The sequence below is a fragment of the Hippoglossus stenolepis genome, chromosome 8 (assembly GCF_022539355.2).
Source record: "Hippoglossus stenolepis isolate QCI-W04-F060 chromosome 8, HSTE1.2, whole genome shotgun sequence".
Classification (NCBI taxonomy): domain Eukaryota; kingdom Metazoa; phylum Chordata; class Actinopteri; order Pleuronectiformes; family Pleuronectidae; genus Hippoglossus; species Hippoglossus stenolepis.
This window is the reverse complement of record NC_061490.1, coordinates 23,495,409-23,512,092: the sequence shown is the minus strand read 5'-3', so window position 1 is coordinate 23,512,092 and position 16,684 is coordinate 23,495,409. Positions and strand designations below refer to the sequence as shown.

At 41.9% G+C, this 16,684-nt stretch overlaps 2 protein-coding genes across 2 annotated transcripts in view; both read right to left on the bottom strand.

Moving 5' to 3' along the window:
* The window catches only part of LOC118113682 (inactive phospholipase C-like protein 2), a 32,583-nt gene extending 25,258 nt beyond the window's left edge, over positions 1-7,325 (bottom strand). The window contains exons 1-2 of the mRNA XM_035163616.2: positions 6,930-7,325; positions 6,095-6,551 (exon numbers count right to left, since the gene is read on the bottom strand). Of these exons, the coding sequence (XP_035019507.2) occupies positions 6,095-6,343 (249 nt within the window). The 5' untranslated portion in view covers positions 6,344-6,551; positions 6,930-7,325. The remainder of the gene's footprint in view (positions 1-6,094; positions 6,552-6,929) is intronic.
* A 4,052-nt stretch (positions 7,326-11,377) lies between these two features.
* LOC118113719 (cysteine-rich venom protein pseudecin) lies at positions 11,378-14,510 on the bottom strand. Its single transcript, XM_035163659.1, has 7 exons — positions 14,447-14,510; positions 13,586-13,686; positions 12,754-12,844; positions 12,312-12,454; positions 11,847-11,935; positions 11,667-11,749; positions 11,378-11,514 (listed from the first exon to the last, which is right to left on the bottom strand). Exons 1-7 carry the CDS (start codon positions 14,508-14,510, stop codon positions 11,378-11,380), a joined length of 708 nt encoding a protein of 235 aa, XP_035019550.1.
* Positions 14,511-16,684: the final 2,174 nt, after the last annotated feature.

Here is a 16,684-nt window from a genome sequence, read left to right as displayed (position 1 = left end):
ACTCTTTAATAGAAAGTGTTATGCCCCCCTCTTCAGTGACAAGAGAAGGTGTAGTTCTGTAATCCAGGGGAGTTCAGTGAAGATGGAATTCAGTGTGGAAGTAATTAAAGTTATGGTTTTCTTGCCTGAGGCCGCATCAACAGTAATTTTAAGAGAAATTATTATTACCCAATTTATTTTCCTTACTTCAGTTCTATAGTACACAATCGCACTAAAGGTAAAAACACATGGACAAATGTATTGTAGCATATACAACTAGTTTTTAACTGCATTTAAATCAGATTGCAGAAGTGAAACATTTGTGATGACATTCACATCAGCACAACATATTAACAGTTTAAATGACAATATAAAATATTATTACCACAACACTTTGGCTCAAGGAAAGCCTTCCTAAAACGCTTGAATTTCAATATACACTCACCGAGCACATTATTAGGAACCACGGTACACCGGCTTATTCACGCAATTACCCAATCAGCCAATCACGTGGACGCAGTGCAATGCAAAAAACTAAAACGTGCAGTTACAAGTCATCCTTTTACCATCTTTACCATCTTCTGTCCAGAATCCAAATCCACCATGTCACAGAGTCACTGGTTTCCTGGACATGGCAGTGAGTTCACTTTACTTTCCCACTCAACACATCTGAATCCAACTGAACTGGAAAGATCTGCAGCACGAACGAGCAGCTGCTCTATCTTTCAGAAGCGAAGTGATATAGTGTGATATAACGTAATGTATGAACTCCTACCCCCCCGGCTGGTCCACCATAATTATTGCCATATTGTTTTCCCTTTTAACAGGGTTATATCACCAGCTGAGACTGTTTTCCTCTCCTACCAGAGCTGTGAAATAAAAGCTATTAACGAAGCAATGAAAAGACCCTCTTCACTGAAGAAGAAGAGCAGAGGTGAGAAGTGAGCTGGGAAGTGAAGTGGACCCAGGGGCTTATTATTTCTCCTGCCACTGGTAACACTCGCATAACATGTTTACAATATAGTCATTACCTAGACCATGTATGTGCTTTGTCGAATGATGCACTGATTAGTCTATTTCAGTCCTAATAACGAAAATAACACTTGTGCTGTGGGTGTCAACTGATAACATGTACTGGTGCGATTTAATAATCTCTATGCCTCAGCCCTGTGGAAGGGACTGGGGTCATTCTTGGCACATTGACATAAGAGGGGATTGAATTTAATCGATCAGCGCTATAGTCATCAATACCTGTGTTAGCTATTGGAGTCAGTATCGGTTCATTGCCCCCCCCCCCAACCTTTAGTAACACATATTACTATAGTAGACAGAAACATGAAATTAAAACCTATTTGAGAGCTTAAACATTTGGCTTTTTATTCCACATCACTGCCTCTTGCTCTGTCGACATTTTCTGCTTCGGATTAATTGTTAAATGTTGATTTGCTTCTTGTTTTAAATGTTAACACACATTTGGGCAGACAACGCCAAAAGGTTAAGACTTTAATACAGTGTCTATCACATAAGAGACGGCTGTTAGTGACCCTGTAACAGTGCATCATCAGGTCTTTCTACCTCTGACTTGCTGTCAGACATGCCTCTCACCCCGAGCCTCGGCTAAGGGGTCCACAGTAATGTCATATGTCTGAATCTTCTACGACTATTCCCCAGATCTTAAAGCGGCATGCACACATCTACTGCATGTGGTCTTAACGGGTTAAACTGGCTCATTTGGTATATTTAGAACACGAAGGGTTATAATTCAAACTACAAAGCAGGGCTCATAAGTCTGGCCAGGCTGCACCAATCTCTAAATGTGGTGTGTTGATCTAAGAACAAAGATGATGTTATGTGATTTTTTTTTTCCCCCATTCAAATAAGTGCAGGGGCAGTTCATCAGACTCCGGTGGGTGTTTTAACTTCATTTTCAAGTCGACATATTCTACAAATGAACAAACCTCCTTAGTGGAAGTTATGATTTCTGGTAAAAAAAAGAAAGAAGTGAAGTGCAGCTCCACCCAGTTCGGTTCATCGAACCCTGTGTAGGTGGCTGTCAGGCGCTGGCAGTTCAATCTTTCACGGAGAGGAAGTGGTCATACAGTATGGTGTGGTTTACTTTAAATAACGTTACGTTAAAATGGTTTTTCAAAGAATCGCAACAGCCATAAATAATTATCCAACCACTCCTACAGCATAACACCCTTTTCAAATGCCTATGCTCAGCAAAAAAAGGTTTTCACAGAAGAAGGCTTGTGTTTGTGTGTGTGAGGCAGAGTTAGTGGCAACATTTTTACACAATGATCAAAAAAAATATACCGAGCATATGAATTGACAGTTGTATCATTGAGAGAAGTTTCAATGGGAATATTTGTGCCATTATTTGAAGGATGAGTGGGAGGGTGAGAGAAGATCTAGAGTGGAGTATCAATTTAAGTTCAGCATTAAGCAACCATTAAATTAAAAGCTCTGCCGAGGTGATATTTTTGTCAGTAGACAAAAGGACAGTCATTAGATTAATGTCCCATCATCGCACGCATGCATATAAACACCCACACCACATGTTCGACAGAAACCTTTACAGAAGTCACGCTGCAGTTTAACGCTGAGTATTATAGTTGTTACTATGAGAATGTGGTTGGTGTTGTTCAAACCACATCCTCCCGACACTCGAGAAGCTGTTTTACAAGAACTGAGGACTCTGACTGACTAGTGTGAAACAGGCTGCCTTGTTATTACTTGGTCCTGCCCTTCAACAACCTCCGACTCAGAGCAATATTCCATCAGTCACGGTTGTCAGAGGCAAAAAACAACTGCCCTCGGGAAAATATTGGAATGAAGTCAAGGGCTGATTTCAGTGATTAGCTTCAGACAGGAAATTTCTAACTGTTCCTTCACAAGTAAAGAAAAGGTTGTGATCGTGACGTCATATTTTCACTCTCAAAATCCAAACGTACTTAAATACTCAGTCTTTTCCGCGTATGACTAGATTTTGAAAATATCCTCTCAACAAGAGAAGTTGCAAGCCATGAATAATGAAGGATAAAATCTTCAGCACTTCCTGTTTTAAGCCGCTCCTTGGCAAAAGTGTCCACGTTCTCTTGATGGAAACTTAACATGACATTCATTTTTGGCTCCAACTTACCAGAAGTCATCATCTCTGCTGTGACTCACTGGATGTTCATCCATCTGTGTTGTGTTGCTAAGCAAGCGCCACTAAATCATTTCGAACTGACCCGTTTGTGCATTTCATGTGTCTCGTCATGAAGGCTCTCATTATGTTGTCTGAGGTGGCGCTCATTGAACTTAGGTCACTGAGCATTTCAGAATGGGTTCTCGTATGCTTGGATACCCTGGCACTGGACCACCCTGTGGAAACCTCTATTCACTGTTTCCCAGTAATTAACCGAGACCGTGGCGGCCCGCCATAGTTTAATTTGTCCCACCACAGTTTCATAATGAGCCAAAAATGTTTAACACTTCTCATAATAACATAAAAGATCTGTTTTTGCCCTGTTGCTTCCTTGTGGAACGCTCTTTTCCAAATTGACCCGTCTGGTAGTCCGCTGGTGAACATCCATTAAGTTTTTACCGCCTTTAAAACACCAAATCATCGTCATCCTCATCGGTCGACTCTCTTCTGGTCATGGGACTCCACTACTTATCTATGCAACTCTGCTGCTGCACAGAGGCGACAGATTCAGTTTGAAACTGCAGCTTCAGACAAAGTATTGATAAGTAGTATTTGACAAATTAAGAGTAGTTTTATTTGATAAACGTGGGCACTACAATGGATACACATAAATTAACCAAACTAGGTTTTATGTCTGTAAAAATGAACAAGACAGTGTGTGGCCGGTGGGCAAGTTATGTAATCTGGGTAACGCAGACTACCTCAGGGACTTTACACCTGCCCTCGCTGTGCAGTGGGTGGGCATGATAGCTTGTTGGTTCACAGGGTATCACCCCAACCCCGGCAACTACCACCATTGATGAGTCAAAATCTGTGGGAAATATCAGCTCACAAAATAAGACAGCGTTGGGTTGAATCCAAAATGTGTAAAATCCTATTTACAACTATTGATGATCTAATAAGCTTCTGTACGGACATCCCACCAAAATAAAAGCGACTCAAATGGCCTGGGAGCTGAGACGGGTCCCTGTGTACTGAGACATTACTTCAACGTTTACAAGGCAGAAATGTCAATATTATCCCCATCAGTCTCCAGGCAGATGGCACATCAGAGTTCAACACCCACAATGTGCCAAGAATGTGTTGTCTGCAAGAACCTGGCAGCAGAGAGGTGAACTGCTGAGCCCCGTCCACAGCTGGAGAGTCGACCTCAAGCCGAGGAATCTCACTGAGGCATCAAATCATAGACCTAATTATAGTATTGATTTTTCTTTACACGTGATAATAAAGTACAAAGCCAACAATTTCCCTCAAACACACCAGAAACAATTTTTAAAAAGTGCTTTCTGACCTAAGCTGTTAAACTAACTCGTGCATAAATCTATTTGTCCCCGGAGGGAATTAAATCGCTGACCCTCAGCTGATTTACTGACCTCTAAAAGCCGAAACGTACACACCAAAACAACAGGCATCCTTCATCTCTTTCAGGAAACACACTGGTTCCAGGCTGTGATCGTGTTCTGTAGGTGTGGAGTACAGTTCATATATCAACAATAATGACATTGTAAAGAATAATGATTCCATTGTTCAGTCTAGACAAGTAACTCCCCCTTCGTCACCTTCAAACTTGTTCCTTTACGGTCTCATGACGTTATGACAGCTACTGCAGCAGAGCCACGACTTCCAGAAGAAAATGCTGACATTAGCTCCGGCAAACGCCTCGGAGGCTTTCAACATACAGTAGACTACTGCAACGTGATGAAGTGTCATGATCTCTCCTGCCCCTTCAGCAAAGCTTCAACAACAATGCCGGGGAGACAAGTTGACTAAAAACACAGCTTTAGGCCGATTCCTTCTGAGACTAGACAGTTAGAGATAGTAATCAGTGAAAGGCATGCTGTTAGCATGCTCCTCTCAAACATGTACATGTTGTGATAAGAGCAGCCAGGATCAGCCCCTGGTGCAGGATTAGACTTCAGTGGTTTCCTCTGACCGCAGGGACACCGGCGTTTCTTTTACAGCAATGGAAGATATTCAACTGTGTTACTGAAACTACATATTCACATTCACTAATGGCGCACTACACCTGAACAAAGTAAAGGCAGACTCGGATGAATATGTGTGTGTACGTGAGCTCAGCATGAAAAACATTCCGGGGCCCTGCTTGCATTTTAATTACCAGCAGCCACCATCAGTGCACGTTATCTGCTGCTGCACTGGCTCCACTGTAGACACTGCTGTTCACTCTGAGCACAGCCTCGTTCTGAATGAAGTACAACCCTTTATTTATATGACACGTGCTGCCTTTACTGCCCTCTATAAAAACAGCCGTACACCGTTCATTCAAAACGAGTGCAATCTCTATCCCTCTGATTTTACTCTCACCTTAAATTCTGTCCCTCGCTTCTGAATTAGTATGACGAGCATCATGTTTTCAACCACACGCTTCTTCTGCATACGAGAGTTTTGTTTGCATTATTTTTGCTCCCACTGCTCATTCCTGTATTCCTCTGCTCGCAGCACTTTAATTTCCCCTTCTGGGAACAATAAAGATCATCTTATCTTATTCCTCCACACACACACACACACACACACACACACACACACACACACACACACACACACACACACACACACACACACACACACACACACACACACACACACACACACACACACACACACACACACACACACACACACACACGTTATAGCCAGATGATTGATGTTTCAGAATAAGGAGAAGCTCTGCTACACACATGCAATGCAAATTATTCAGACCCAGCACTGCAGGATGTGCTTCTCCATTTGCTGGCCTGTGTTGTGAAAAAACCACCTCTCCTACTTGACAATACCACACAAAAACATGGACTCAACGCAGACTAACAACATGAGGGCAGGGTTGTTGTGTTTTTGCAGTGTAACTTCCAAATGCTGTTTTCAATTGCAGATGCATGGGGGTGAGACTTCAACTTCCAGGCTTACCTTGATAATGCTGCTCCTGCGTGGTATCTCGTGTTTGGCATCCGCCGGTCCCACGGAGGTGTTGGCTGTCTCCACCCCGGCTTGGCTGGCACCAGGTGAACCGACCATATTGTCCGATATCCCACAGTCTCCATTCAGGATGGACACTTCGCAATGCGTCTTCCCGGCAGCAGCTGCCTCGTCGCTGGGCACGGCCGAACCCCCGAGATGCAATGGAGGAAGCCTGCCGTCCTCCCCAAACTCCGCCATAGGCACTTCGATCACACACACACACACACACACACACACAGACCACACACACACAAGCTGCTGCTGCTGCTGGGTAGCAAAAGCCTTGTGTTGCAGCCTCACACAGATTCCCTGCCTCGCAATAGAAACGCTGCTGCGACCATCACGTCCCGGTGCTCATCTTCATCTCCGGCAGGTTAGCGGAGGGGCGTCCTCCGTGCATGGTGATCTGTGGAGAGAGAGAGAGAGAGAGAGACCACACATCATCAGGCACCACCACGTTACATATAAATATATATATAAATAAATAAATATATAAATATATATAACAGGAGCTGCTGTTCTGTGCTGCAGGAGGAGGGCAGGAGGCGTTTGGTGAAAATCACCGTAAATACAGCCAGATCAAAGCCATATGTTCAAAGACACATGTGTGCTGATGTTTAAGTTGTTGTGTGTGTGTGTGTGTGTGTTTTATTTTTAAGATCGTGCTCACACACAGTAGTAACAACAGCATCTCCTGCGAAGCGCTAATCACTGTCAGTTAATTAAAGATCAAAGAAGCTCAGTCCCCTTCATGCTTTGATCTCATCGTGGCTTCTTCTTCTACCTTGTTCCCTCCATGAGCAGGAGGCTCTTCCTTGTCGGGTTGTTGCAGCCGCAGCGTGAAGGGGAGACACGCCGCCGCTTGGTGTCTGCCGTGCCGAGCCGAGACGAGATGAGCCGAGCTAGTTAGCTGCCTATGCTAAGCTACCCCCTCGCCTCCTCCTCCTCCTCCTCCTCGCTAGCTAGCTGGGTGAAAGTTAGTCCCCGACAGCACCGACTCGAAAGTCCGGTGTCGTTGGCCCCCGGTGAGCAAACAAAGACGGGAGGAGCCTCCAGCAGCTGCAGCCCCGCGGGTCCCCGGCGGTTAAACACGAGAGTGAAGCGGTGGTTTGTCCGTTAAGCTCGTTCCCATTGAGGGAACTAACTCGAGAGTGTGTGTGTGTGTGTGTGTCGCTCTGAGCTGAACACACTGTGCTGTCAATCAAACCTAATTATTTATTTTTACAGCCCACACCGGGTCCCGCCCCCTGCTTCAGAGCACACACACACACACTTCACTTCACTTTTTTAAATCACTGCAGGAACTTGTTCATCACACTTCCATGTGCACAAAGCAGCCTGGTCTGACAAACAGCTGTTGACGGTAAACAGTTTATGTCTCAGTGTGTGTTGTGTGTTGTGTGTTTGTTTGGGCGAGTCCAGGCTGCAGCCGTTTGGATCCAGACCCCAGAATGTGCAGGTTGGACCAAGATTCAACGCCTTAAGGTTGATCGTTTGACTACACAAATACAGTGTTAACAAGAAAACACCACACAATGCAACAAAGAAAAGGCAGTTACACCACACAAAGATCCACGAGAAAGTTACACACAAAAGTCAAACTACCAACAACATGCCTCTACAAAAGTCAACAAGAAAATGCACACACAACTGCACAAACGTCAACAAGAAACTACAAACATGACAGCATGGAAGTCAACAGGTAAATACACACCCAACTGCACAAGCGTCAACAACAAAACACACACACAACTGCACCAAAGTGAACAAGAAAAACCACATACACAACTGCACACGTCAACAATCAATTTGCCTATAAAACACCACAAGAAATGCACAAAGAAAAGACAAAACTACACAATGATGAACATGAATATAGTTACTTACACAAAAGTCAACGTGAAAAAACATACACAACAGTGTAAAATCAACAAGAAAATGCCCACAAAGCACAACTTAAAAAAACAAATTGAGCGATTTAATACACAAAATCTCATCAAAAAACATACACAAAACAACAGAAACACAAACCGGACAAACATGAAACAGTGTCAAACACAAACTATATTTATCTAATAATCATTGAGATATGTCTCTGAGCGTGTCGCACATATAGCTTTAATAAAAGATGTTATTAATATTAAAAGAGGCCAACTACTCATCAGCCTCGTGTGTATGAACTCAGGAAACCTCCGGTGCCCTTGAGGATAAAAGAAGAGTCAGAGTAAAGTATAAAAAGCTTGGCAGGGCCTTCATCAAGGTAGTTTCAAACCAATATGCATGATTAAATGAAAATAACTTTTATCCTTGCTCTGTTTAAGGGGTTGCATAAAATAAAAAAGCTGTGCTCATATTTTATATTGGTGCTCTGGATTATTAATACATCTGCCCTTGATGTCAACTCTGTTCAGAAGCCACACATGACATCCCTCAAGGACAGCAGTGTTCTTCAGCTTCTTCCTCTTTACGTGGACGCAGCGTGGAGGTGATGGACTCATGTCAGCGGTGGAGTAACCGTCCCAACCGTCTCCTGCGCTGTTGCCTCAGGTTTCCTGTGAACACAAACCCCGGCAGTTTCCTTATGTGACCGAACAAGCTCATCACAAACCACCAATTCTTGTTTGTTTTTTAGATCGATTCTCCAATGCAAACCTTGCATGTGGTTCACAGAGCGAATCGATGAAGCCTCCTGTGTGAGAGACACAGAGGGCGAGTGATGAGGCCCATTGTTCTACATGATTTGATGCACTTTTATTCACAGGCCACTGGTTCAGATAAAGGAAGAGACGTTAATTAATGTGAGCTGCAGAAGCAGGAGAGGTGCATTGTACAACAGAGCCATCTGCAGGAATGTAATGGTCACTGAAATGTGCTTTTTGTGGACTGGTACCTTATTATCTGCTGGATGAGTTCTACCAGCCAGAGTTTTATACTTGTGACTTTTTAAAACTAATTAGTGCCTTTATGATAAACTCCTGTTAATTTGTTTGTTTTACGTAAAAACTACCAGAAGGATTTCCACGAATCTGGATGATGGGTCAGACAAGAACCGTTAAAAATGTGGTGCAGATCCGGATCAGGGGCCGGATTCAGGATTCTTTTCATTTTCTTTAACCTTGTAAGTTTGTGTGAACTGCAAACTTTTCTCAGATAATAATGAATGAACCTTTACAGTCATGTTTAGGGGACTGATATTTGTGAGTGTTTGCAATTTGGTGTGGATCCAAATATAAAACCGGATCCAGCAGATTCAAATGTGGTTTTATAAGGGAACTGTTGGGCCTTGACTCGTATATGTGTAAGATGTAAAGACCAGACAAGTGCAATATGTAAACAGTAATATCTAATTACTGTGAGTAATTCACACAGTCTGTAGCAGCTGTTGTGTGTTTCCTGTCTTGTTGTATCAGACATATCCATCAACACGCAAGCTCAAGTCACTGAACTTTTGTTTTTTTCTGCTCAGAACCCCAATCACATGACTTTGCTTGGGTTTGATAGTGTAAAGAGATAGAGATGATATTTACCCAGCTTGCAATAATGCACCTTTACTATCTTTTACATCAGTGTGTATGACGGAAGCTGTTCACAGATGTGCTGTCGGCAATATTAGCTCCTGCAGCATCAGATACATATTTTAAAATTTTATATTGATAAAATTCAGCCGCAGGATCGAGGACCAAGCAAAAACCTGTGAAAGTAGGTTGATGTTACAGAACAAGTTATGAGTTCTTGAAGTGTAAGTGTAATATTAAAGATGGGGCATGGTGATGTGTGTCTATGTGTGTGTGTGTGTGTCTACGTGTGTGTGTGTGTGTGTACTCAGCGCTCCTGATAGACTTGGCTCAGCTCTGGTTGTCACAGAGGAGTTGGCACCAGCCGTCTGTTGGCAGCTGTTATGCAAGTCACCGCACTAAAACAGTTTCCCTCTAAATCCGTATGCTGGAGGATCATTTAACAGTAAAAATGGCACATTTGCCCAGAGACACCCTGTGCTCTGCCGCTGAGCGAGCTCCATTAGGGTCGTTCTGTCTGGCTGCACCTGCTCCGGTTGACAGTGTCGTGGCTGCCGGTGCTTTGTCGTCTTTGAATGTTTGCACAGACTGTGGTTTTAACTTGGTTTGACGGTGTTGGTCAATTGAATAGCTGTCTGTTTTTTTTTATGGGGCTTTATTGCAACGGAGCGATTTCACCAGTAACCACAGAGTAGCTGCTGCTGCTCTCTCACTCTCGCTGATCAACCTATCGCTGAGTTGCTGTTGTTCAGATGATGCACGACAAGCTTCAAGCATCTGCATAAAAATTTAGGTCTTTAGGTCATTTTTAACATGGCAACATTGAGATTTTGCATCATTATTGAAGTTCAAGTCCACGTAAGTTCAATATTTATTTAAATGAGACATATTTTGCTCATATCCAGGTTTTAAATGCTAAAATCACTTCCCTCATAGTGGCCACTGCTGCTGCACCTCTTTTCTGCCTCTGATTGACCAGCTGACCCGCTCTGTTGTGATAGATTAAGGAATGTCGGCCTCTATCCTCTGTGCCTGTCTTTGCCGCTATAGGCGTGCGTTATGTAAATGTGGGGCATTGTGAAAGTATGGGCAGGAGTTCTAATGAGGCGTTCAGGAGCTTCCCTTCATGGTCTTGGGGATTTTTAACTTTGCAGAAGTTCTACATACACAAAAACCCATTGAACACACTGAAATCATATCCTCTTTAGGTCATTTTTTTCTGCTTTGGTCTCCACCAACGCCCACTAGAACATGTTATTACAGTGTTTTCTTTGTTGTTGTCCACAATCCCCCTGCTGTAGGGGAGCAGTGAACCAAATCAGTAAAGTCGTGAACCATCAAACCAAAAGAAACTGCACAGTCTCTTCATTCTTTAAAGGTTTATCAGGGTGAAAGAAATCATTTCAAGTTACACGTTGTAATTTCGACCCATTTTTAACATAAACATACAGATTAATTCCGATTATACCTGAATTCCAACATGAAATAAGTGCAAAAATGTGAATATTTATATGTTGGACATTTTAAAACACTCCCCAAACATCCCCTATAGCTTCAGACACTGAACCCTAAACCAGATCTTTATTCCAGATAAATTTCTGCTTGTGTCATCATCATATTCTTAAACAGCTTACATGGTAGTGGCTTACTTCACAGACGGAGAATCTCATGAAGATAATGTGAAAAGTCAAACATTTGCCGACTGCAGGATTCCTCTTCAGGCTATTGGAATGATTTTGTCGAAGCATTTACAGGCAGCAGGACACCAGGCGTACACCAGCGCGTTGCCGCATCCTGTCGTGGCTTTCAAGGTTGGACAGTTGATGTACCTATTTATGTAAGGACAAGGGTTGGCTGGAAGGGAGAAAAGGAAATACAGCAATGAAGAGGTTAACCCGCTGTCTATTTTCCACCTCAGCGGACAATGTTCATGTTGTATAATATCCTCATCACCACCCGGAGAATGCACATTGTGTACTGGTCGCGGTATCTGATGGTCTACTTACTGCAGAGCTTATCTACACAGGCGCCGGGGCAGGAAGCACACGGGGGTCCCACTTTATAGGGCGGCCAAGTCCTGAAGTTTCCTCTGTCAAATAAATTACAAAATGGTCAGCCAGAGGAACACACATGCAGAACAAAGTCACGTGTTTTAAGCGTGTTGAGAGTGAATGGGGGTCACACACGCTCGATAGTAGTGGCAGCCGTAGAAATAGATGTTGTTGGGGCACAGCGTCATTCCACAGCCGACTTTATAGGAGCTGTTCCACACCACCTGACAGCAGAAAGAAGAAGTTATCAGCTTTAACTTGAAAACCTTTACAGTAATAATGAATATTGACTTTTTAAAAACACTGTTATGACTCATTGATGCTCTGTCTCGGTTTTTCAATATCTCATTCTTCAAAAACGTGGGCAATATATTTAGTTGTGTGGGTTTGTTTGAAAGGAAAATGTGAACATTGATGAAAAATATTTAAAAAACCACAACTGTGTTTTCTTATAAACACAATAATGGCTGTTTATGGTGTTTAACACAGTGTCTAGAAATATGTACATAGAAACTGCACTTGTTCTTTAAAAGGACATATAGAAAAACATTCATTCTTCTAGCCAACTAATGAATATAATGATCATTTCCCTGCTGTTACCTGTGTGTAGTGACCGATGGATTTTCCGTCGGTGGATACATTGGGATACTGGAAGCGCGACACCTCGCTGTGCCAGGCACCGATGACGTCCGTCCACGGGAACGGTGCGGACGAATAGAACAGATTCTCACCTAATTCATATCCTGCTCAATGGTGAGAAACACATGGCGGCGCTGATTAATGGGTGTCTGCAAATACACCGTCTAGCTTTCATGTCTGAGTAGATTACATTATTTGGATAGAACAGTTCATTAAAATGCCTGTTGGTGATAATCTCCTCGATGATAACATATCAGTGTAATTTGTTTTTGAGGAGACTGGAGATTAGATAGCGTCGACAGTCACAGGGTCAGTCGGTTCACTGAGATATTTAAGGTCCTGGTGTCTGGGGAGCAAGGTGAAAGGAAAATGAAGAGAGATGATGGATAAAAGAAGAATGTACCTTTGAGGTAACGGGTGCTGGGTTCTCCATGAGCCAGGATGCATCTGTCGACCCAGGCCTGAGCACTGACTGCCACCTCCTCACTGTAGCTCTGTGAAGGTAGCAAGAAGAAACAGAAACGATATAACAAATCAAGAGTTTCATTTCAAACGACGTAGATAAGATTCATTCTCTTGCAAGATATTGGATCTGAAAACTGCATGATTGATGATTTGAAGAACTGATGGAATTTTTCAAAATACGTTTCCACTCTGACCCATAAAATATGAAAAGGGGTTGAACTCAGGTGGCGTTCAGGTTTGAGAGAAACTCTCTCGTTCGCCCCAAAGCCCAAAGCCCAAATCTGAATTTCAATTCAAGCACATGTTTTGTTTTTTTTTCTGTTCCCCCATTCACTCCTCTGGAGAAATGTTGCACCTCCAGACATACAGCTCCTTTCAAAGGGAAATGAAATGTCTCTATTTTTAACTCAATTCAGATGTTCACTGGATACAGAGCATTTGTGGAACTGGGACTCAGTTCTTTCACTGAATATATTTGAAAGCAATGATCCATCATCCATCTCATTATCTATACTGCATATTTATTTTGAGGGTCTCGGTGCCAATCACAGCTGACACTGAAAGCTGGGTTCACCCTGGACAAGCTGCCATTATTTACGCTCATATTCAGACCTACTATCAATTTTAAGTCAGTTATCTATTACAGCTCCGAGTCAAAATGTTTATTCACATTTTAAATAGCATTTATAGATGTCTAATGTTTTTTTTATTCCCACGTATAAAACAAATGCTAAATTCAATCTGAGCCACTTTCAGACACAAGTACCGACCATCCTCAGCATGTTGGACGCTGGCGGATCAACCGCTCTCCTGAAGGCATTGTGCTGGTCAACGATCTCAGCCTGAACCACTGTGGTTTCTGGGCAAACGTCTGCAGACAGACACACACCCAGACACACACACAGACACACACACAGACACACGCAGACACACAAACACACGAGTAAACATAAGATTAAAGACATAATGAAGAGTGATATTTACTCTTATTATATCCACGATATGACTCACAAACATATCCTGGTTTAATTACTCTGGAATGGCCGAACATAATAAAAGAACACACAGACGGAGGATTGTGCCAAATCCCATAATCTTGTTTGGAGACATGGTCCTCAAGTTGACGCTGGGAAATATAATACGTCTGTAAAGTCAAACACGCCTGATGCATTTAACTCTAAATGTGCTTACCTTGCTGTGCAGGGCACGCAGCAAGTGGATGTGGGGAGGAGAAGAAAAGGAAAAGCTCTCATCAGTGAAATATTGAAGTGAAAATACAAAAATAAATTTATTTGTATAACTATTAAATTGTAACTTAACTAAAGTACCTGAAGTAAGAAGAAGAATTGTATGTAGTGGTTCTTCTGTAGTGTTTTTTATTGATACTTAAAGAAGGGCTTAAATAATTGATATCCTGTGTATTTTTTGGAAATGTTAAAATATAATATGTGGTGTCACAATATTCAAAATACTTAAGTACAATATCAGAACACTACTTCAAAACAATACTCAAGTTTTGCACTTCTTCAAACAGATTTTCCAGCCTATGAAACTCACTCGAAAACACAAAAAAACATTAATTTTACTACAACTTCTTCTTCTGATATTGAATAACGTGTTTCCCCTTCAACTCACCACGACGCAGGCAGAGTGCACCTGCCGCAGCGTCAAGATGCAAATCAGGATCTTAAACATTCTGTCGACAAAAAGCAGAACACCTACAGTATAAAGACAACAAGGCAAAATGAATATCATGAATATCAATACAGTTTAATAAATTCAATACAAATAAAATAACCATATGCATATTTGTATCTCAACTGATCTTCTCAATTTAAATTCAATGTCTGACAAAAATAGTTAAAAGCAGTACAGGAAAAAGCGATAAAAGTAAAGTTAACATGATGAACGTTAATTCATCAGTTTGCACCTTTGACTTCTGGATGTTTTCTGTAAATTAGTAATAAATTAGAGCAAAGCTCTGGGAGATGTACCTGCACCCGGGTCTTCAGGAGGTGGAGGTGAGTTGGCACTTAGCGTCTCCTTCCTTTTATAGACGGCTGCTCGCTATCGTCAGAGTCACAGCAAATCCCCCCTCCGGCTCTTAATGATGCCTCAGTCTCCAGGACTTGGACGACAAACAAATCTATCACACGGCAGCGAAGATTGTTTTTCTTCAAAACAGTGCAACTGAGTAAACAAGGCATTGTTAAGCTCTCGGGTGCAGCGACTACCTGATGTATTGGTTCAAGTTTGCACATCCCGGAATGGAAAGATGTCTTAGGCCAGGGTAAACAAGAGAAATGGAGGCGCTGATAGATTACAAGATACGGTCGTGTATGTAAATGGCTTAAAGTCATACAGCTCATGTAGGATGAAGACGCACCCAACGTTTGCCTTTGCACGAAAGTAACACATCCAAAACATCATCTGATCACTGTGTGTGGGAGTAGAAAGGGTTCTCTACATATATTCTGTTTATATGAAATGTGGAAAAACCAGTGTGTTTTTGGTTGTTGGTACAAAATGTAGGAGTTAGATTAAACACAATTTCTAATTTGAATCAGAAGGAATTGAACATGAATGATGAATAACAGGTTATGAAAACATTTAAGTTATTAGTTAAGTTAAGTCTCTTAGGAAAAATGTTCCAGCAAACCAGTTTTTTAAAGTTGCAATAATATTAATTTGTTGTTTCTTGTTCTCTGGTGACAAACCCACAGAAAAGTATCTCCCACATCTATAATTCCCTTCATCTCTGACCAGTTTAGCGTCTTTCAGCTTGTTTTAGTTTTGCTCTTGTGTTTCTCGCTCGTTGCTTTGATCCATCTTGTTTCCAACAGGCGGCGTTCAGGGAAACCCTCTGACAGACCCACTGTAAATGACCTGTCCACAACCAAATGGTGCAGAAAGTTATGAGGTAAGTGGAACATCTGGCCCATGTTGGTAGCCAGTGGAAACCAAAACAGAGCTAAAAGGAGAGTAACCATTAGACTTCACCATTAGAATCAGTTTGACACAAACAAGACTTTGTGTGATTGCTCTGTGTCTTCTTCGTGTGTAAATACACTTTCACCACAGCAGCTTGTTTTAATGGCCTCACAATGATTCATAGTCTCTGTGGTTTATAAAAAGCCCAAATAAAGGCCTCGCTGCACCGACCGCACACTTTGACAACGACCCCTTGGAACAGAGCACGAAGCACTGAAGATAAATAACAGTCTCACTGATTCTAAGTTAGAGGATCGTAATCCAGCGTTTGACAACAATAAAGTGAAACAGGGGATAATGTGTCTCTATTAAATGTCAAATCACAGACAACACAATGTGAGTACGTTGCTCCCAATCTTTCCATTAGTGTACCTGAAATATTTCACTTGTTTTATTTGGAAATTCTAAAATACAGTACAGTGCACGTTGTAATGCAGTAATGACTTGGATTGCTGATACTTGAACAAAGCACAATTTTATCTTAAGGCAACATTTCCCTCTCTGTTGATTCTTGATTGTGTGTTTTAAACGCACATTGTGCTGCTATCGCCTCTTTTTTTTACTTAATGCATCACTGTGGTATTTGTTGTAAAGTTAAAGTCAAACACTCACTGGTCAAAAGTTTGCTTTGTCTGGTTTCCTCATATTATTTTTTTTATTCTTATGGACGACAAAACCATTTTAATTTATAATATCCCAGAAAAAATATATATACATATTTCTCACACCTGCTTTAACAGTCGTCAGGTGAAAAACATTATTGTTGAAACTGAAATCCAATGAGCTGCTGAATTTCCCCTGTGTGATTATTTTTAGCTTGACCCTGGGAATATTTTACCTATTTAAAAAAAAACGAGTTTGTCCCAGTTATGATTCAA